The 22382-nt window shown below is 40.5% G+C and overlaps 3 protein-coding genes across 12 annotated transcripts in view; 2 read left to right on the forward strand and 1 right to left on the reverse strand.

The window, feature by feature from the left end:
- The window catches only part of zmiz1a (zinc finger, MIZ-type containing 1a), a 99205-nt gene extending 89795 nt beyond the window's left edge, over positions 1-9410 (forward strand). For 5 of the 6 annotated variants that reach the window (XM_046071030.1, XM_046071029.1, XM_046071032.1 and 2 more), the window contains 17 exons: positions 89-203; positions 350-570; positions 663-864; positions 996-1277; positions 2127-2306; positions 2519-2587; positions 2689-2854; positions 2962-3103; positions 3376-3586; positions 3765-3870; positions 4036-4196; positions 4311-4378; positions 4486-4554; positions 4646-4923; positions 5273-5448; positions 5980-6333; positions 6571-9410. In XM_046071030.1, coding sequence (XP_045926986.1) covers positions 89-203; positions 350-570; positions 663-864; positions 996-1277; positions 2127-2306; positions 2519-2587; positions 2689-2854; positions 2962-3103; positions 3376-3586; positions 3765-3870; positions 4036-4196; positions 4311-4378; positions 4486-4554; positions 4646-4923; positions 5273-5448; positions 5980-6333; positions 6571-6678 — 2908 coding nt within the window. In that variant the 3' untranslated portion in view covers positions 6679-9410. The remainder of the gene's footprint in view (positions 1-88; positions 204-349; positions 571-662; positions 865-995; positions 1278-2126; positions 2307-2518; positions 2588-2688; positions 2855-2961; positions 3104-3375; positions 3587-3764; positions 3871-4035; positions 4197-4310; positions 4379-4485; positions 4555-4645; positions 4924-5272; positions 5449-5979; positions 6334-6570) is intronic. The other variant, XM_046071033.1, reaches the window with a different exon arrangement.
- A 1838-nt stretch (positions 9411-11248) lies between these two features.
- On the forward strand, positions 11249-13684 carry ppifa (peptidylprolyl isomerase Fa). Of its 5 annotated transcripts, none has more exons than XM_046071036.1 (6): positions 11249-11475; positions 11559-11582; positions 11781-11885; positions 11962-12058; positions 12902-12977; positions 13083-13684. In XM_046071036.1, the coding sequence occupies exons 1-6, from the start codon at positions 11332-11334 to the stop codon at positions 13216-13218; spliced, it is 582 nt and encodes a 193-aa protein (XP_045926992.1). In that variant the 5' UTR covers positions 11249-11331; the 3' UTR covers positions 13219-13684. The 5 variants fall into 5 exon arrangements, with proteins under 5 accessions (XP_045926992.1, XP_045926993.1, XP_045926995.1 ...); XM_046071037.1 differs by lacking the exon at positions 11559-11582 and adding an exon at positions 11628-11658 and having other exon boundaries at positions 11251-11475; positions 11797-11885; XM_046071039.1 differs by having other exon boundaries at positions 11334-11475; positions 11559-11658.
- Positions 13685-14907: 1223 nt separating this feature from the next.
- zcchc24 (zinc finger, CCHC domain containing 24) overlaps positions 14908-22382 on the reverse strand; it is a 33124-nt gene continuing 25649 nt past the window's right edge. Inside the window, exons 3-4 of the mRNA XM_046071035.1 lie at positions 21662-21826; positions 14908-19227 (exon numbers count right to left, since the gene is read on the reverse strand). Of these exons, the coding sequence (XP_045926991.1) occupies positions 19114-19227; positions 21662-21826 (279 nt within the window). The 3' untranslated portion in view covers positions 14908-19113. The remainder of the gene's footprint in view (positions 19228-21661; positions 21827-22382) is intronic.

A 22382-nucleotide genomic window follows, 5' to 3' on the forward strand; every position in this document is an offset into this window, starting at 1 on the left:
GATATGCAATTCTCTTGGCTTTCTTGGCCAGTTGAAACTTCAAGTGACATCAGGCATGCGTGTTTTTGTTTTGATCTACTTTTCCCAGTGATGGATCATTTCCCTATGACTCTGTCCCCTGGCAACAAAACACCAACCAGCCCCCTGGGTCATTGTCTGTGGTTACAACAGTGTGGGGTGTGACCAATACGTCACAGAGTCAGGTATGTCCATGCATGAACAGCATCCTCTGTCATTATGTAAGTTCTGACATACAGTCGGTGCTGGACTTAGTTGGTTTCTCTGCTTACTTTATTTTACAAACCTAATGTATATTTTATCTTCCTGTATCGTGCTTTGTTAAATCCAGGTGCTAGGTAACCCAATGGTGAATAGCAATAACCCCATGAATCCTGGAGGTAACCCAATGGGATCAGGTATGTCTGCCAGCGCAGCAGGACTCAACTCACCTCAGTACAATGCTCAGCAGCAACAGTTTCCAAACAAGGGAGGCTCCAACCAACCGTACATGCAGCAGGGCATGTACGGCAGGCCTGGCTACCCTGGAGGTCCTGGGGGATACAGCGGGAGGTAAGAGACTGGAAACAACTCTATGTAAAAAAAATATATAAAAATCAAGTAATACAATTTAGCATAATGATTAAAACATGTTTTTTTTACAGTTATTCTGGAGGCCCAAATGCTCCTCCAGGAGGTATGGGAATGACCTCTCACACACGTCCTCCTGGTGACTTCACTCAGCCAGCCGCCGCTGCTGCAGCTGCTGCTGTCGCTGCCGCTGCTGCTACGGCAACGGCCACAGCAACGGCCACGGTGGCAGCTCTGCAGGAAACCCAGAATAAAGACATGAACCAGTATGGACAGGTACAGTACACACCTGCTAATAGATGTTTACAGCTGCAACCACAAATATACACAGGAACCTATTATCCCACCACCTGCTAGAGATCCAAAATAATCATATTAAACACTGAAACCTTGTGTTTTGCCTCCAGATGTGTTCATCGTTCCAAATGGGCCCCGCTCAGGCCTACAACAGCCAGTTCATGAACCAGCCAGGCCCACGAGGCCCCCCTGGAGGTATGAATCCAGCCAGCATGGGATCAGCCATGAACAACCCTAATATGAGTGGGCCTCCCATGGGAATGAACCAGGCTCGAACCCCAGGCATGGGGCCTTTTGGAGCTCACGGCCAAAGGATGCCTCAGCAAGGGTATCCCGGAGGACCTCGACAGGGCATGCCCATGCAGGGGATAAAGAGGCCATATCCTGGAGAGGTGAGTGGAAAGATCTGACAATTAATGTCGTATTATGAGATTATGTGCAAAGCCAGCGCTTAGACAAACGTAATTTTTATGCTATTTTCCTCTGGTATTTCTTTGCGTCTGCGCCTGTTTTCCTGGCACCAAATGAACCTGTTTGCACCCAGGAGGGAGGAGGGTGTGTTTATGCTGGTGGGGTGGTACAATTTTGCTTACAAAATGGCTTTTGTGTTAAAACCTGCTGCAGACCAGCTCTTATTGCAGATGCAGATGCTGGGCGCACGCACACAGACCACAATGACGACCACGGTTTTTCCTCTCTCCTTTTGCCACACTTCCTCATCTACTACAGATTGATATGTGCTTTAAAATAAGATTCTTACCAATAATATCATTCAAGTGCGTTCCATGAAAACTGATGCTCTGTTTAATGAGCTAGTTTCACGCAGCTTGTTGAAAGTCGGATCTTTCCCATGCAGTTGATTAAACACCTGTAGTAATCACACAGCAGCAGGAATGAAATTTGTGTTTAATTTCTGACTTGAGAGAGGAGCTGTGTGTAATTTTGCAAACGGATGGCACAGCAGCAATAACCTCGTTAATTATTTAAATCTTGCAAACAAGGTGACGGGACATGTAACACAGTAATTAATGTACTGTGTTTTTTAAACATCAGACTCGAAAGCTGTTATTCACAGATTGCAAGCAAGATCACCTGGAGTGGCGAGAACTACATCAAATCTGCACAGCCCTTTTTATTAAAAGCAAAACTGCTGGTCACGTCCTTTTGTGTTTTGTATTAGCATTTCTGGAAAATAGAGCCCTATGTGTTTAACATATTTTCTTATAACTTTCTGCTTCCAGGCAAGTTACGGGGGGCAGCCGTACGGGCCAAACAGTCAGTTCCCACCACAGCAGGGGCAGTACCCCACATCCAACGCCTCCAGGCCGCTGCCATCTCCTAACTACCCCGGCCAGAGGATGCCAGGGCAGCAGGGTCAAGGACAGTACCCACCTGGCATGCCCATGGGCCAGTACTACAAGGTCTGTAATGCAACAACACTCATCCATCTATCCATTTGCTTACTTACAACTTACGCCGGCTCAGGAGGGGGGCTGGAGCCTATCCAACCATGCACTGTGCAAAAGGCAGAGACAGATGGATTAATAGTTATATTTATATCACATTTTGGAACAAACTACATATGCCTGGTTATAATATATCAAATTATTATTGCTCTCTACTTCCTTTACAGCAAGAACCCTTCAATGGTCAGAGCACCAACTTCTCCGGAGGTGGATACTCCTACGGCCAAGGAAATGGGGTATGTTTTCAGCACGACCTTTGTGCTAAATTTGACCCAGTCATGCATGGGAAACACGTTATGCAGATGTTTTCATTATTGCACTTTCCTGCTTTTTACAGCCCCCCAGGCCAGGCAACTACCCACATTCCCCGGTCCCTGGAAACCCTACACCCCCTATGACCCCAGGAAGTGGTATTCCTCCGTACCTGTCGCCAAACCAGGATGTGAAGCCCCCGTTTCCACCCGACATGAAACCAAATATGACAGCACTACCGCCCCCTCCATGTAAGTACCCTTTTATCCTTGTGCTCTTTTATTTCATCTGCCGCATTGTGTGACTTTACCAGTGTTAGATTAAAACCTCCACCCTCTCTGTGTTTCTTATTTCCCAGCAAATTCCAATGAAGAGCTGCGGCTGACATTCCCAGTCAGGGATGGAGTGGTGCTGGAGCCGTTCCGCTTGGAGCACAACCTGGCTGTCAGTAACCACGTCTTCCACCTTCGACCCTCCGTCCATCAGACCCTCATGTGGAGGTAAGGCCACCTCGGTCATTCACTCTGCCCTGTCTAATATCAAATATTGTTGCTTTAATTGCTGATCAAATACAAATTTGGTTAGTTTAACAGAATATTCTTAAAAATATAATTAATTGAAATTTATCCATAATAATTGAAATAATTGCTGTACCACTTTCATTAATTCAACATTTGTGTGGTTGTTTCGGGGCCATAGCGAATGTTGTATTCAGGCAGGAACTGAATGTTGACGCAAACCCGCCAACTCTCTCGTCCTACTACACCCATAGGTCAGACCTTGAACTGCAGTTTAAGTGCTACCACCATGAAGACAGGCAGATGAACACCAACTGGCCCGCCTCCGTCCAAGTCAGTGTCAACGCCACGCCCCTCACCATCGAGAGGGGAGACAACAAAACCTCCCACAAACCCCTGCACCTGAAGCACGTATGCCAACCTGGAAGGAACACCATCCAGATTACAGTCACCGCCTGCTGTTGTGTGAGTGCACACTACCAGGACAATGTAAAACTACTAACATTACAGAAATTGAATTATTTCATTCATAAGAAAAATCAGCTGGAAAGATTGTACACAGATGATTTAACTTAGTATAAGTGTTGCGCTGAATAGACTGTTTGATTTTGTTTGTTTTCGTTTTTCTCGTGTTGCTTTGCAGTCCCACCTGTTTGTGCTGCAGCTGGTCCACAGGCCATCTGTGCGGTCCGTCCTCCAGGGGCTCCTGAAGAAAAGACTCCTTCCTGCAGAACACTGCATCACCAAGAGTATGTCTCATTTTGTGTATTAATGTTGTTAATGTGCATAAGTACATCTTAATTACACGAGCGTACACCTGTTTCTCCTTATGGTTCTCCCAAAATTGGTCTTGAAGTACACCTGCAACTGCTCACAAAGTAATACCTTCCCTCTAAAACGCTTTCTCTTTTTAGTTAAGAGGAACTTCAGCAGTGTGGCGGCGTCGGCAGGAAACGCTACTCTTAACGGGGAAGACGGTGTAGAGCAGACGGCTATTAAAGTGTCGCTAAAATGTCCCATTACCTTCCGACGCATCCAGCTACCGGCTCGAGGGCATGATTGCAAACATGTCCAGGTTTGTTTAGATTTAAAGAGGCGGTAAAAGTTTATTGTTCATGAAAAATGTTGTCACATGTCTCTTTGAATGGGAGAAGATTGTTTTAATGAATTGTGATGTTGTGCTCCACAGTGTTTTGATCTAGAGTCATACTTGCAGCTCAACTGTGAGAGGGGGACATGGAGGTGTCCTGTGTGCAAGTAAGTGAAAAGTTGTTCTGTATTTTGGGTTTTTTTGGATGGAAAGATGGGATCACTAAGGAGTGCCTCTAATGGATTATATCTAATGTTTATTTTTCTCCTTTCAGTAAAACAGCATTATTAGAAGGCCTGGAGGTGGACCAGTACATGTGGGGAATCCTAAATGCCATCCAAAAGTAAGTTCTTCTCATTCTTAGGCTAAAAATCCACCCTTAACTTTTAGTCCATCCTCTCAAAATTCAAACTTTCTACTTTCTCCTTTAATAGTTCAGAGTTTGAGGAGGTCACTATAGACCCTACATGTAGCTGGAGACCTGTTCCCATAAAGTCTGAGGTACACATCAAAGAGGACCCTGACGGACCACTTGCCAAGCGCTTTAAGACCATGAGCCCCAGTCAGATGACCATGCCCAATGTGATGGAGATGATTGCCCAGCTAGGGCCTGGCCCAGGACCTGGCCATGGCCCTGGACCAGGTCCCAGCCCCTACCCCCCACACCCTAGTCAACATGCTAGTGGCAACGGGGGAGATTACCCTGGAGCAGGTAAGGGAAAGCAGCCGGGATCCGACTATGTAGATAAATAACAGGATAGTCAGCTCATTTGTTGGAAAAGTGAGCTGTTTTGCAGTTTATAGCAGAAACTACTGATGTGTCTCTAGTGCATTAAACAAAGAAACAGCCCCAAGGAGAGTTTTTTGCTGAACCTGTTTTAAACTGGTGTACGCTCGTTGCTCTGATAACAGTAAAAAAAAAAGTGAAACGTGTGTATCCTGTTGTGCAACCACTTTGAAAAGAAAACTTTTTGCAACAGTAAGGATTCATTAAACAAGTCAGCAAGGCCAAAATGCAGTTAGTGTCTTGACAAAATCTGTTTGTTCTGTTGTCCTTCAAGGCAACAGTTACCACAGCCAGGGGAACTTTGACTTCCCTCACGGGAACCCCTCTGGTGGTGGAGGAGGTCCCCCTATGAATGACTTCATCCACGGCCCCCAGCTCTCCCACCCCCCAGATGGACCTGGTGGAATCCTCTCCCAGGACAAGCCGCTTCACCACGGCATGAATGATGCAGTAAGAAGGACTGACTTTCAGGGCTGTTTGCTTTCCTGTGCCACTGTACAAATAAAGCATGTTTGAATGAATAGTATATCACTATGCAATCTAGTTGGCTTAAATTAGAGTAATGTTTGGCCTGAGTTTTATGTTTATGTACTAAAGTATTTTGTCCCGTGGCATAATTTGGTACTTCAGTTTGTAGAAGACGGTCTGTGCCGTACTGAAAAAAACTGGCTCAGATTTGTTATCTGACCAAGGTGCAGCTTGTGCCTCTAGCCAGCATGTGTGCTCAGTCATACTCACATGCTCATGTCACCGTATAATGTTGCAGCTGTACATGTCTGCTGATCACAGCTTCCATTCAGAAGGCCTGTTTCATATTATTCATGCTGGAACTCATTTCGCTTTTCCTCTCTTTCTTCCCACGCACCTCCCCCCCCCCTTAACACTCTCTCCTTCCCTATCTGTCTCTCTCACTATATCTTCTTCCTTATTTTTCACTCTCCGTCTCCTCTCTCGCTTTCTGTCTCCCTCTCACACCTTCAGATGTCCCATCCCGATCAGTCCCATAACTCCATGCAGCAGATCTTGCATGCGTCTCCCCACCCTGGCAGCCAAACAGGGCCGCCCTTGCATCACAGTGGCCAGTCAGGGCCGCCCTTGCATCACAGTGGCCAGTCAGGGCCGCCCTTGCATCACAGTGGCCAGTCAGTGCAGCCCTTGCATCACAGTGGCCAGTCATCGCAGCCGTCTCGCCAGTCGCAGCCTCAGCAGCAGCCTCAGCAGCAGCCTCAGCAGCCTGGGCAGAACAGTCACCCCCACAGCGATCTGAACTTTAACCCCTCCTCAGACGGCCAGATGGGTCAGGGAGCCCAGGATATGCCCGAACCCTCCCTGGATGTAAGTGTGCCTGCTTTTGGGCACCGTGAGCTACCTGTTAACAGCTAATTGTCTGCTGCTGCTGCTCTCATCTCTTTGCTGTGTGCTCTGTTTGTGTTTGACTCTCAAATTGCTTCTGAGCAGCAGGTAGCTGTGCTTATGTGTACACTGCTTCAACAGACACTTGAGCATGATTCAAAACTGTTAAATGTTATTTAGCCTTGCCACTCAGGGCCTCTTTCTGCCTTTTATCCACAGCTGCTTCCAGAGCTGGCCAACCCAGATGAGTTACTATCATACCTGGACCCCCCCGACCTTCCCGCCAACAGCAACGACGACCTTCTCTCTCTCTTCGAGAACAACTAGCCCTTCGCCTCCCCAACAAACCCTCCTGCACCTACAGGAGTCGTCATGATTGTGTTTGACTGTCCGTCCACAGGCACTTCACTGACACTTCAAGCAGCTACCTATGCTCGCACACACACACACATACACAGTCTCTTGACAGATAATGTGTGGCATAGGAGCACGGCTGAAATGAGGCACCTGTTTGAGGACTCCAAGAGAGAAAGCAGGAACGCCACACGTCCCCCACACTCCCTTTTTTCCTCGTGTAAAGATTCCACGCACCAGTTCCACCGCCTGACTCGAAACACACCATTTACAGCCATGTAGGCGGGCACTAAAGTGATATTATGTATATACATATATGATATTTGTGACTTTTCAACTGAAAACTGTGCAGCTATAATCATCATGTGTAAACAACACGGAGGAGAGGCAGAGAAGTGTTGTAGCTTTGTTTTTTTTTATTATAATTTTCCATTTGTGAAAAAAACATTGTCTTGTAAGAGTTTTTAACCTATTTGAAATGTGTTCTTCCAAAACTTTGGTACATGCCATGCCCTTTGACCCTCAGATGTCTCTGTGTGTGTGTGTGTGTGTGTGTGTGTGTGTGTGTGTGTGTGTGTGACAGTTGAATTACTGGAACTCATCAGAATCAGAGTGCTGAAAGGACAAGCTAAAATGTCCTCCAGTATCAACAGAGGAAACGAGCGCACGTTGTGCAATGTAGTGTGTGTGTATATATACGTGTGTGTGTGTGTGTGTGTGTGCGTGTGTGTGTGTGTGTGTGTGTTTACGTGTCCTCATTTGTTTGCCTGCGAGCGTGTGTGAAAGACAGCGGGGGAGCGAAAGTTTGAGACGGAGGAGGGAAGAAAAATATTGAATGGAAGAAACATAAAACAATCCACTTCAAGAGCTGTCTCAGTTCTTCTCCAGCCAGTCCGCAGTTCTTCTTGTGTATTTATTGTAATGTTTCACTCTTCCTCATCAGATTCAGCACCGTTTTGTGCATGTGTGCCAATGGCTCCTGTTGTCTTTGTCCAGCCTAAACTGCTTGATCAAATCATTTTCTATCATCTTTATATTTATTATTTTATTTCAAACCCATCGTTTTTTTAATTATTGTTGTCCTCTTTCATGTGTTTTATTTTTATATTTTTTTTATTCTTTGTCCCACATTGAAAATAATCAGATACACATCACCAAAGTTGTCCTATGCTTTTTGTAAGGGGTTTTGCCTGGATATTATGTTGGTGTAAGAGCAGGATTTCAACATGCAACAGATGTCTGCAGAAGTTTTTAAATCACTGTATTTTATAGAAACATCTGTGTGATTGTACTGATCTTTCCTTTTGTCGTTTTGTTACTGTTGAACTGCATCTTTTTTGGGGAAAACATCCTGCATGATCCAACAGTGTTTCCAGAGCTGTTGTATATACCCTTTGTGAATACTTTGTACTGTACCTATTTTACTGGGAACTACACGGTACTGTATGTCTGTCAAGGACTACACACACTCACAAACTGACACAGAATCCCTTATAACCAGTCCAATATTGTAATGAATTGATCCAAATGCACTCTCTGGCCTTGTATTGAGTACCTGTGTATTGTGTACAGTTTTTCCATTACCCTGTGACATTGCGTCAGTGAAAATGAATATTTGAATTGCTCAGCTGGCAAGTTTTAAGAGTTTCCCCCCTTTTATTTATATATATATATATATATATATATATATATATATATCAAGGAGCTTTAAACAAGCTGGGGGGAGTTTCTGTCTAAAAGATTGTTGCTTAGAGGTCCAAATTTCTCTAAAAATGATTTGTTTAATATTATTGGAACAAGTGACCTCGTCCTTTATTTAAAGTGAGAATGTGCAAAATGTCCTCTAGATTGTTTTTAGGCCTGGTGATGAGCTTTTGATTACCATACTTAGCAAAAATATGTGAACCTGATTTGTGTATTTTCATCACATTTTATATTGTTTCAAGTTTTAAGTTATTATTTTTGTCCCATGTTTTTATGACAGGTATAATTTGGTTTACACAGTTTTATGCAGTACAGTCATTGAATTTAAAATATACTGTATGTCGTTGGATACAAGTTCCCCCATTTGAGAGTTGTAATCTGTTTAAAGAACCAAATATGGCTTTACTGATCTTCAAAATAGATCAAATCGCCTGCATATAACACAATTGAAGGATCAGATGTTGTTTGTGTTTGTTTCTATGTTTGTGAAAGACAATGCACTGCCGCATTGGGATGTTTTATCTCCCTACAAAAGGTGTAACCATAACCTTTCACAAAATCACGTCTAGTAATCTGAGAAACACAAATTCTACTGTCTGATTGCAGACACCGGAAATTGAGTTGAGGATTTAAAAGAGAATGCAATTAATATTGTAAAATGAATTTTGCATTACATGGGGAGGTTGTGGCAGAGGGTTGGGGTTGGGGATGTAAGGGATACATGTATATAATGTAAATGACAAATAGAGACACATTAACAGAAATGTATTCATTTTCTCCAGGGGGAGTGTGCATAGTGTATTTAGAATTTGTAAAGCTTCCATCCTCCTGTCAGACATTGAATTGGCAAAATGAGTCTGTGTTCGATTGCGTCTGTGCAGACCTCTCTAACCACGCCTGTTCATTAATGTAAGATACTTTATGTACCCCTCCACGTGGGGTTTCCGAGAAAAAAAAGACATTTTCCTTTGTGTAATATTAAACTTCTGTGTATTTCTCTATTACCTGTGTACTTTATAAAGGTGCTACAAAATTATTCAAACCTTTGGAGGTATAATTGGGACTTGGAGACATTGAGCTTTGAGTGGCTCATAAGGGTTGTTTGCAAATTTACAGTTTGTAAAAAAATAAATAAATTGTCAGATTTATCATTTTTATGCAATTTGGCAAAATATGCTATAAAAGGTACAATCTCAAAGTGATTGGCCCAACAAGCGGCAGTTGTCTCTTTGGTTTTGTACATTCTATGTACAATCATTTCATATTCTAAACTGGTCAGAAAAACATTGTGATTTTTAGTCTTGCAAATCTGTATGTAGTTAGATGACGTGACATCCTAATATTTATCTAATAAATATGTATTCAGATGAAACACAATTAATGGCCTCTGTGTCTTTTGGCATACAAAGTGCAACCAGCATGTATTAAACCATTACATATTGCACAAAAATAAAAATAAAAAGGATTGTAATTTTGTGCTACACAATCCATAGATCTCCAATCTCTGTTAATAAACAATATAGACATAAATTTTAAAAAAATTTTTACCAGCTGGAATAGCACTGCATAACTAATAGGCCTTTTTCACTGAGGACATTTTGACACGTCACAGGAAAAGCACAAATGTAAATGATGGCTGAATGCCATTTAGCGACTTTAGTTTCAGGGTCGTAGTATTGTGCATACTGGCATCATTAATGTTATCAATAACACCTGTGACAGCTTAAAATGTCTGCTGTGAAAAAAGCCTATTACCACCTTAATAATTAGTTCATTCATAAGCTATTAGCAAAAAGGCATTGTTAAATGTAGAAAAGCAACATGTTATCTCTTATCCTGTAAGTGGAAATTAAACTGACAGAAAGTAGACTGATTCAGTAACAGTAGCAAATAATCAGCAGATTTTTTCTCAGTTAATTAGTGAGTTACAAAGTGGAGCTGTAAAACTTACTGTGGGCCTCTGAGCAATTTGAGAATGATCCAAGAAGTGTTCAGTGTTCCAGACAAACAAAACTTAAGCTTACTTATGCTACTATATTGGCCGAATCAGTTCAATGTAACTGAGATCACAATACTGACACTATTAATGCTGATAATAAAGTTCCCTCTTGGTTAAAACTTTTGCAACACCTCGTGACAATCAGTAATTAGGAGCAACTGAAAATCCTGATATTTTATTGAACACTAGAAAAAAGAGGTTTAGCACAGAACTTTTTGGTCAAATGAGTGTTTAAAAGTTGAGTTGTTTTTCATAACAGTGAGTAGGTTAAAGCAATGCCAATTGCACAAATGCAAATGATATCAGAATGGAGAAGTTCAATTTCGGTGCCCACTCTTTGAAATGTAAATATGACTGATGTAGAAAAGCACTGTAAAATTTACAAGCGATAGCCATCATCCAAATAATAACTTGCAGGAACACATTATTTCGTATGCACAAGATAACAACTTGTTTCCACAATATAATTAACTTGTGTTCACAAGATAGCCTAATAACCTTTGGAAACAGCAAATTTGTGAGCAAAAAAATCTCAGACAAGGTTTGCTTACTTGGTGTTTCCAGACCTTTCAATCACATCTCTTGGCCTTCCTGGATGGAGTTCCTCAGATGCCATGGAGATGGTTTAGTTGTTATTACGGCGACATGTTAACCACCTATACATTTTGACAAACTGAGAAACTCCTAGACAACAACTAGAAAGTTGACCTTGTATGAGATATATATTTACGTCAGGTCAACCCAGATAAAGTTGTTTTACTTCCTAAACCTGCCACGTGGTGTCGCTGCTGGTTTCACCGCTGTCTGTCTGTGTGACGTCACGTGTAAACACCGTCCAGTACCCATGGCCTGCTTGGTGCCCCTGTCCTCCTCTCCCCCTCTTTACACACCAGCAGTGTCCTCTCCCTGTCAGCTGAGCAGCCATGTTGAAAATAAAAAAACGCATGAGATACAGCTCGCTGGTTGTCGCCGCTGCGAGGCTGTTTTCCTCCGGTCCCGCCAAGAACCCAGTCGTGTTTCTGGACATCGAGGCAGACAGTGAGCCTCTTGGAAGAGTAATCATTGAGGTAGCTATAGCTAGTTAGCGCTAGCCACTCCTGCAGTGTGTCTCCCACAGCATGTCGCAGTAACGTTACTCAAATATTTACAGATAACGGCGGCAGCGCATTGGGAGGTATAAACATTCATGAATTTGAATGTTATTTGTATTATCTTGCAGTTGAATGCAGATGTAGTGCCAAAGACTGCAGGTAATGTTATGTTTACCCTTGTTTCTTTAAACATAGCTGCTGAATATTAAGAGTTACATTTGTTGTATTCATTATTTAAAGTATAACACTTATGACTTGTTTTAATATTTATTTTTAAAAAGACGACTAATTTCACAGAGAACTTCAGAGCACTCTGCATTGGGGAACATGGCTTTGGATTCAAGGGATCTGTGTTTCACAGGGTCATACCTGGGTTCATGTGCCAGGTAAGATTTACAGTAAAGATGGTTTACATGTACAAAGTGTTTGCCATGCTGTCTGTTGCTGTGTTTTCTCTTACAGGGTGGGGATTTCACCAAACACAACGGCACAGGGGGGAAATCTATATATGGGAATACGTTCAAAGATGAGAACTTCAAGTTAAAACACACTGGTCCAGGTACACCTCCTGCTTCATCTCTGTTTAGAGGACAAAACAAATTATGCTTTATCCATCCACGGTGCATAAAGTACTAGACAAAAACACTGCTAATTGGATAGTTGTCTGTATGGTGTATCTATGTTACTGTGATACTTGAGTACATTGCTGAAACATTTAGTCAATTAATCAAATAGCAGGTCAACAGAAAAATAATCTACAATTTTGATTATGAATTATATTTTTTTTAATCATTTGTCAAGTAGTATTAGTATTATCTGGTTCCACTAACTCAAATGTGGAGATTTGGAACAGTTTACATATTTTCTGACATTTTGAAGAGTGAATGATTAGTCAGTCAAAAAAAAAAACATCAACGAAGAATCATTAAGGAAAATTGCAGTTCTTATCTTGTGTATATTATGACATTTGTTACACTGGTTGCTTCCTAATAGTGTCATTTGAGAGTTTTTTGTCTGTATTTTAATATAGCTGCCTCTCCACTAGATGGCAGTGCCTAATTTCATGCAGTGCTAAAATCACATTCTATATAGATTTTTCAAGGTGAATGACCTACTTTTTTAGCAAGTCAACATGCACTAATCAAAATAACTCCTCTCTTGAGTAAACTTCACCCACATGCTGATTGTTTTGTTGCTTCATTTTTATGTGTTGCATAATCATAGTTTGCATGAGGTTCAGAAAAGAGAAACAGGCCTTCACATAACACAGATGTTGACATATGTCATGCTTCTCTTTTGCTACAGTCAGACCTAAATGTTACTGGGTCAGTGATTTAAGGAGGTGAAGATCTTGTTAACAGCATCACATTTAAATTACTTGTTGGTTTTTCGATCTCTGCAGGAACTCTTTCAATGGCAAATTCAGGGCCAAACACCAACGGCTCCCAGTTCTTCATATGCACGACTAAAACTGAATGGTAAATACTCTTTTTTTAAATAAACTTTTTAACCAGTCATCTCACCGCATCCCAATCTAATCACTTACCAGCTGCTGAAGTCACTTTTCATCTCTCCTTTGACAGGCTTGATGGGAAACACGTGGTGTTTGGGCAGGTGAGGGAAGGTATGGATGTGGTCACCAAGATGGAGTCCTTTGGTTTACATGACGGCGGTGTGATCAAGAAAATTGTCATCATTGACTGTGGGGAGATCAAATAACACCAGAGATCACACATGGACTTGTCCACTTCCACATGACTGTCGGAAGACTCAGTATGCAACCATTTACTGCTTACTTTATCTTTTGCTCTGTATTCATTATACTTTTGAGGAGGAGCTGTTTCCCCTAAAATCTGTTATTTTCACCGTTGATTATGATGTTAAATGATCCATGGATTTATTTATATATAGATATATTTCTTGCCCAAAATGAGGTATGAAATGTTTATATTGTGTGATTGTTTATAAATGATATTAATAATGGAAAGACTGGGAGTTGCATTGATACATTTTTATGTTAGTTGTGGCAGATATCCTGCTTTCTCTCTTTTTAACTTGGGCCATCTACTTTGTGTACTTTTCTTTCTTCTTCTACTTTAGTTCTTTGTCATCCACTTTGTAAATTGATGTTATTGTGTAGTTACTCTCCATTTACTGCCAAATAAATGACCATTTTCAGATTTTACTAGCTTAGTATAGGACATTTGCTCTCTTGTGCTACCAGCCTCGCTGGTTTTAAAGCTTCCTGGAAATGATCCAGTAGCTTTTTTTAGACACCGGCTCTCCAGCACAACTTACTTCCTGCCTATGAGAGCAGGATGTGACATCATGTGACATCCACCTACAGTAGAGCTGAAATATCACATGAATGCAGTTGACAGATGATAGACCTGTGGGCTTTAGCCTCACTGGACACAGTGAGGGCAGATGATTTAATCTGCTGGAACCATAGAAGAACCTGAAAATGTCTTCAGCTTGTATGTGGGCTGCTCTTCCTTCACTGCGTCTTTATTTGAAACACAGAACGTCTGGAAGAGAGAGACAGAGAGAGAGAAAAAAGGAGGCCAGGACATGTCTGAAAGCCAGAGACTGGGTGGTGCTGCTTATCGAGCTAATACTTTATGAAAGTAAATAATGAAGCGACGAGAAAAAGCAGCTCTTGCTCCTAAATGAAACCATATGCACACTGACCTTCCACCGTTTGTTTGAAATCTCATATTACATTGTTGCTATAGAGACTTTTCAGCTCTCACTCTGTTTGAGCTAGAGATGTTGTAACAAACTTGATATAATTTGGGTCCCCACCCTCTGGTTTAGTTTTAGTTATTTGGAATGCACGTCCAATATTGTGCATGGAAACTTGGCTCGAAAAAGACAGCAGTGCTGTGGCCAACATTTAATACACATGCAAAACAATGACATCTTTACAGCCGGTACAGGCTGGTTCTTCGGCTGTAAATGTCTACATTTATTACACAGCACCTGTGTCAGTTAGTGTCCTATAGTCTGTGTGTGTGTTTTGGTTTTCCTGTCCACACTGTGATTCAAAGTGTTGAAATCAAGTCCTGTCAACTCATGGTGTGTGTTATCTTTCAGCACTTTCACAGGAAAGTGAAAAAAAGAGTTTCTACTGCTTTACACAACGACCATCAATAATCCATTAAAAACCTCTTTATCATAATCTGTACACTTTGGTCTTGTGTAAGACTTCAAGCTTGCACTCAAAGACTGTACAGTGTGACAATTAAAACATACACTCTCTGTAATGTACATTATACAGACAGGAGCTCTCAGAAAACAATGTGTTGCTTTTGGCTGAAATCAAACTCCACAGTGAACACCTCCCAGTTACTGGTAAAAACAATTCAGCAAAGGGCCCAAACAAATGAAACCACATAATCCAGGCAGTCCTACTTCAATATGACTTTTATTCATCAAACTTTGACAGCACTAAAGCACTAAAATGTTTTCCCAACTACTAAATAAGGCACATTTTGGAATGCCGTTTCATGGACATGAAAAACAGACCTGTGGTCTACTCTCGAAACCATGACTGTCCTTGTTTCCCAAAATCATCGTCTTCCCTACCTCACGCCTGTGTTCTGTCCAATTTCAAATATTACATTATTGCAATACTGCATTACAAACATCTCAAGTGATACAGACAGTAAATAATACAAACATAACTTTCCAAATTGACCACATAAGTGTTAACACATTACATTCAGTAAATATGTATTATTCATAGAGGCTACACTAGTTGTAAATGAAATACTTCAGGACTAATAACAATCAGGAGTTGCTGATAATGTTAAAAACAATATGTACTGTAGCAAACTACTGTAAAGTATTTAAATAAGTATACATTGCACAAAATAATATTTCATCCCAAACCAAACACATGCACATGCAAACTCTAAAATAGTTCTTTGTCACACACACTTTATTGACAAAAGTATACACTCCCTAAGCTACTAATAACACTTAACATTTTATAATAGTTTCTTGTCATTGCTGCTTTAAGCAAACTACATCTCACAGTTTAATGTGCTTGTACAGTGGTGAGTATCCATCACTACTTAAGAAAAAAAGGTTTCTGCATGTTAACACAATATATCTTCATAATATTGTTTACAAAATGAATACGTGCGACTGTATGGATGTAAATGGCAGCTCGTAATTAGTTACATGTAGCAACTGAATAACATTGTGGGTTATTCAACACTGATAACATCATAAAACAAAACACAGAAATACAATGGCTTATAATTGCGAAAGGGTATTAATTATGTACCAACTTTTCTTTAATAGTATTCTATGTAGACATCAATATTTCCTTCTTAGTGTAACTTTGTTGCATATTCTATACAAAAAGTGTTGTAAAAAATCTTTCCATAAATATTTCTGCAGGATAACCCCTCAGATTATTGTAAAACATAAAGAAAAAAAAAACTCCCAGCTTTGTTTATTTCTCAGCAATAGGCCCTTCTTCACACATAAAAGCTTCAATATTGCATAACACTTTAAAAGAGCTCCTATCCTTAAAATGATGGCCATCAAATATATACATAAAACAGTCTGTCTTTGTTAGGGAAATAACTCAAGAGTTTTTGCAGATTGCTTTACAATTTTCAACATCTATTAAGTGATCCAAAATACACATCTCATTCATAGAAAATAACAAATTTGAACTGAAAAGGTACTAGAAAAGTCAAGTATATGTAATTCAAGACATTACGTCTGAAAGCAGAGATTTCTTTTTTGCAAATGTATTGTATCAACTGCTTCCATTGGCTCTTGATTTGCCATTTAAAATGGCCTCTTCATAACATGTCTCTGGGCGGAATAATACTCTTAACAGGATTACTCATTTCTATTCAGCCAGAACTCTGTGAATAATACAATAACAATAACATTGTTACTTTTTTGTGAGGTTAGTTCGTAAGGCATCATTGGTATCCATCTCGCTACTGCCTCATGTGGACACTAAGATTCTTATGTAAAGACGTTATCTTTAACTTGTGGTAGTATAAATGCACAGCTTCCTTCTTTTAAAGGGGCACTCCACCAGTTTTACTCATGAAGTTCAGTTTGCTCGTTCTACTCTGACAGTGAAAACAGTTGTATGTCTTCTGTAGCTTTGGTGGAGCTTTGTCTGAGACTGAGACAAGAGCGTACGATCCAGCATTTTTGGACAAAAAATAAGGACATCTCAGGCATTGATTTTGTGGAACTGTATTACTAAATCACTGGAGTGCCCCTTTAACTTTATAGATGGAATTTAGTTACATTTCCCCAAACTGTAAGGTACCATTATGAGCCACTGCAAACCGTCCCACTAAGGCAAGTGACCATGTATATTTCTCAACAAAACCCATGGTTCCTTGGACAAACATAACTACAATAGATTAAAAATACAAAGATTGAGGTCCACAGTTTCATGTGCGACTCCATTCTGTTGTGAGGACCATCTGAGAAATAACATCTTTGTTGATATTCCATGACAACAGACCACAGTAGGATTGTTATTGCCAGCTGGAAATGCTGTTTCAGCCCGTGCCTCCAACTCAGCAAACTGCATTTGAAGTGAACGCCCACCATGCCAGTTCAAACTGTTAATAGAGGAACTGTATCATTTTCTTGTCCTTTGTCACATCTTGAACCTGCATTAAACTTACTGAGCATCACAGTTACCACATGCACACGTATACTGCTCCAACTCTGAGCCTCTACCCACATGTCTTTCCCCAATTTTAAATGGCCTACAAGGCCTGATACTTTTATTAATGATTTAAATCTTTTTAAAGGCACATAAAGTATGTTACAGTATGAAATATAGTAAACCAGCTTTTATAAGGCTAGAAATACAGTACACACAAATATTTCACAATCCCTATACCAAGGTTTCTTGAAAGGAAGCTTTTTATATAGTCAAAACTACATTAATTTCCTCTGTAGTGCTTTAGGTCTGCATGGTGATATATGTAAACAGGAGGTGTACTTATTTTTCTTTAAAGACATTGGTTTGTAAAAGTAGGCACTGATATTCTTATTCATTCATGTAAATGAATATAAGTGTAAACTTAATTCATCATCACTTTCATTATATCCTCGAATCTTCAGCATCACCGCATCACAAATCAGCCCCTCTATATTAAATCCTTTTGTTTCTCTCAACCAACCTGAAAATAATTGCAGTTCCCCAAAGCTTCACCTCCCTCTAGACACTCTTTACACTGAAATCAGCTATTGGACATAGTTTTGAAGGGTGCAAACCCTTTGAAAAGTTTCCATCAAGACTCCACTGAGGCCGCCAGGCATCAATTGGCACTAAAATGAGAACTCAAATGTCTTTCTGAATCCCTTTCAAACAAATATCTCCTTTGTATTTGACTAATTTGTGGTTACAGTCCAATCAGGCTTTACATGTGAACAGTTTAACCTCTAAAATCATGTTTTATAATGCTAATCAAATTGTGAAAAGCAGTTTGATTGGACACTGGCAAGAAACTGTGTGGATGGCTAGATTATTGTTTCTGAAACTATTGTTTTCCTACAGCTCCTTCTCAGTTGACCTTCTTGTGATTTGAAATAAACTTACCTATCTAACATCTATACATATCTAACACTACAGAACACTGAGAATCTGTGTGGCAACAAAAATACTCTAGGTAGGGTTAATGAAACCTTATGTGTTAGCAACGCACTAAATCTAAAGCGACTCTACGCAAACTGAACCTACAGTAGTTTCTAAAGACACGTGGAAGCAGTTACACAATAATGTGATATACAAACTTACAAAAAAACAAACACATTTCTTTATGTCCCAGTTAAAATTAAAATTGCACACTAGACGACAAGAAAATAAATAGGCCAAATGTAAGCTAGGGATGTATGGCACATTGTCCCTTAGTTAATTCACAGTTAATAAGATGTGCTGCTGACCCTAATACGGCAAGACATCAAAGGCCTCGTATACATTATACCGTCATGAGAGGCCGGGGTTAAACGTTCATCACATTACCACACACTTCACTTGACAGGGAAATGGAAGGCAGATCTCTGTAAACACAAAGCCAACAAACCCCAAGGTGAGGTAATCTATTGATACCAATACTGTCAGTGACACCAATGAAATATATGCCAGGTGCTTATTCGTCAATACAATTATTCGCTGTTATTACTTGAATCAATGGGGTTATGTGGTTTCTGATACATGAGGCATAAAAAAGTCACTGATTTTGGCAGGTTTTTGCTTTTGATAAAAGAGCACTTCGAGAGATAGATATTGATCCTAAGTTAACATGTTCCTCTCATTCCTGGATGTTATCTTCAGTACTGTCACTGGAAAAGAAGCATAATGACTAAAATCTGTGTTCCTCGGGTGGTTGAGAAGAGGGACAGAAAGAAGGGTGGGTTAGAGCTACCATCTATATTTGAGGCTTCTGAGAGAAGGAGGGGAAGACGTCAGGAAGAAAGGACGCCATGTGTGCAGGGCGGGGATGTGGGAAACCTGGATGTGAATTTGGCAGGGTGGTAGTTGACAGCCTTGAGGGAGGATGAGCAATACGACTTGGGACGCAAATGTTGCTCTCCGACTCTGAATCAAGGCGATTATTGCACACGGCGGCAGTAGTAGCCCAGGACTTTACATTTCTCGCACAGGTGTTGCGGGTGCTCCTTACTCTGGTCAGAAACATCCAGGCCATCTGGCTTCTCTAAAGGGCGCTGAGGATACAAACAGAGGATCAACAATGAGTCATATTAAACAATAAAGAAAGCAAACCAAGCAGCACACACACACAGCATAAACCTCTGTGTTTTGCAAGCAGTTAATTTGGCACCAGTTTCAACTCAGCTATACGCCTAACTACTTTGGCCTCCAACATTTCTCCCATATACTTCACAGACCAGACGTGTACTAAACACAATTAGTTGCAGAGATATGGCAACGCACCATTTGCTCTGGAAACTTGCAGCACATTTTAACAACCTGGTATTAAGGAAAAAGATCTAGTATGCATTTGATCGTGATGACCTTTATGGAAATATAAGCAAACTGCTACGGCAATGGCTTTCTTGGAATCGTTATCGGGGACAATGGGAATCTATCTGGGTCAGCAGGTTTGGAGGTTGTTTTAACAATCCATCTGGAAAATGTTATTTCTCATCTATTGTTCACTTTCTTGTCAGAGCTTTTTACAAAACTGCTATTTAATCCTAGTGGTCTAACTAAAGGAAACCAGGTTACCATGGGTCACTATAAAGAGATATTTCAGTCGTCCACTAATGAGGTAGTATTGAGGAAGTATTGAGACCTGACTATTGGTGCGTCAAAGCCATTAGGTCCTTGTGGAAAGCTGGAAAATGTCATGTATATTTTATGGGGTTCAAGCCCCTGTGCTGCAGGTATCTTGTGTGTCCTTGAGCAAGAAACTCAAGCTCAATGAAGCCTGTTCTGTAGCTGGAGCAGCACTCTTTCCATTTAGAAAGGAAGATCTAACAACAGAAACAACACAAAGTGACACAGCAAAATTCATTTGCATGTCTTCATGAAATAGGCTGTGCTAGGTGCTTGGTGACATAGCGAATGCTCTCAGGCCTAGTTAGCGAACTAATTGGAGAGCTAGCATGCTCGCAAGCCAGGAACATGTTTGGGCTAGTCAGTCGCAATAGCTCTCAGAGCTTCTTTCTATTTTTCCCATTACTGTATACGTTTACTCCATGGCATTTTTTTATCTCAGGAATGTACATCATTTCATTCAATAAAGAGTTATTAAAGAGGGCAAAAAGCTCTCAGCTAGCAAGCTTGCTAAATATAATTTAACTCACTTTAAGTGTAAGTTAGCATGGCTGTTAGCTTGTCTGCTAAAGGGGCAATAAGTTCACATAGTTTATTTTAAAAAAGCATTCCTTCCATCGACCATCCAAATGCACTATATTTCCCATCTAAGAGGGACAAATATTTCATGCATGTGGATGGGATTGGAAAATACATATTCAGGTTTTCATGGGAATCCGCAGGGAGGAAAGAAGCCGCGCTGAGAGCCTGAGCTCTTTGATACTTGAGGACATGGAGGTTAGGGGAATATGTTAAGTGTGTGACATTGCAAATGCAGGGAATTTACTTGCCTGTGTGTAGCTTTGCCACAGGACACAGAGGCAGAAAAGAGTGAGGTTTTCTTACCAGTGAACTCAATGGAATAAAGTGGAGAAATACTTAAGAACTGGCAATGTGAATGCAGTCTTCCATCCATGCTTTTTAAAGGTTTAGTTAATATTCTTGGTTAAGATGTCACACTGATGAAGATGCAAAATGAATAAGCAATAGATTTAGAATAAATTATGCATGAACTTTCCGTTGTTTGTGAATGTTGCAACTCCTGGCCAGAAGTTCGGGGTAAATTTATTGAGCGGCGTACCTTTCCTGCTTCATTTTACGTGTTAACAGAGTGGGTCATGGTCATCGTGGTATTCAGAGAACGATCAGGGCCTCAAGCAGTAATCCTACTTTTATTTCAGGAAGTGGAATTGGAAGAATGTGGAAAAGCATAAATATTACATGATGAAGTGTTGAGGATAAATATATCTGTAGCTGAAGAAAACAGAGTGGATTCCATCTTAGCTGATCCATCTCTATAGTCAACAGGCTGTTAGGAAACATTTCGAGGTTAAGCCGAACAGACAACTCACCAGCACGTTAATTCCCTCTGAGCGTTTGGAAAAACACTCCACAGGATCTTGGTTAATATGATTTCACTTTTTCGTATTATTAAATGTGAGAGGAATTTCTGCAGCTGTAAGCCTTAATTACCCCAGAGTTAGTTTGTGTCTGTGAGCCATTAATAAAGACATATTTGTTTTAAGATTTGATGACATTTAGTAAATAACTCCAAACTTATTTTAGTTGGGAATTGTAATTAGTATAGTCAGTGCTGGTGTATTACCAGATTGTTAGTTGTATGATTTTTATTTTATTTGAGGCCATCTGGAATATCCTCAAGACAATACACAGCCAGGCAAACCAGAATCTGGACTCTGTTAACTGGTTAAAATGGTCCAATCCACCACTTCAACAGAGAGTATGAGTAATGTTTTTTACTTACTTAAGACATTACTCCAAATTCTCAGAAAGTGAATGTCATACTGTAGGTTGAAGTACCTGTTTGTGTGGATAGACGTTGATGTGGCATTTGATACATTCTTGTCCCATGTTGGCCCAGGAGTTGCCGCTCATCCACTTCCTCTTACACTTGGGGCACTTGTACTCTCCAAAGCATCTCTTCTTCCCCTGGTAGGGTGTCAGCCCTTCCCCTTTGGGTCTGGCCTGTAAAGAACAAAGGAACGTGAATACAATATATGCTTGTGTGGGAAGAGCATCTAATAAAACTTTAGGAGTGCAGAAAGTGTCTTTTTTTCTCTTTTATTCAATACTGTGTTGTGCAGTGAGGTCAGAATGACAGATTTAATAGAAGCTCTTGCATTTAGCTGGACAATAATGGATGGCAAGCTTTGACAATAGGGTGTGTCCACCGTTGTGCTAATATATCCAACTTCATCATACAGCACACTCCTACACACAACTTTGGCACTATATGTGGTTGTGTAATTGACATTTACTTCCATTACAGCTGTGTAAAATTACTCCTCTGATTCTCATGAAGGAAATGATTATGAACAGTCAGTCAGCCATGAAAAAGCACTAGCCTTAGGGCAATATTGTTGGGAAGGGCTGCTTCAATGACTACACTTTGGCAACTTTATTTAGGCCACTATAACAGCAATCGGGGATAAGACAAACTGCTGATCTCATCGAAAGGACAAATTACAAACTGTCCTCCATCCTGCCAAAAGAAACCCAAATGTACACTGATTAGTAAGTT

This window comes from Micropterus dolomieu, linkage group LG15 (genome assembly GCF_021292245.1).
Source record: "Micropterus dolomieu isolate WLL.071019.BEF.003 ecotype Adirondacks linkage group LG15, ASM2129224v1, whole genome shotgun sequence".
Lineage (NCBI taxonomy): Eukaryota > Metazoa > Chordata > Actinopteri > Centrarchiformes > Centrarchidae > Micropterus > Micropterus dolomieu.

Coding starts and splice junctions, on each gene's coding strand:
- ppifa (XM_046071036.1), top strand. CDS start 11,332: ATGTTGAAAATAAAAAAACGCATGAGATACAGCTCGCTGGTTGTCGCC. Junction 11,476..11,558: donor TTGGAAGAGTAATCATTGAG/GTAGCTATAGCT, acceptor AAATATTTACAG/ATAACGGCGGCAGCGCATTG. Junction 12,978..13,082: donor TGCACGACTAAAACTGAATG/GTAAATACTCTT, acceptor CTCCTTTGACAG/GCTTGATGGGAAACACGTGG.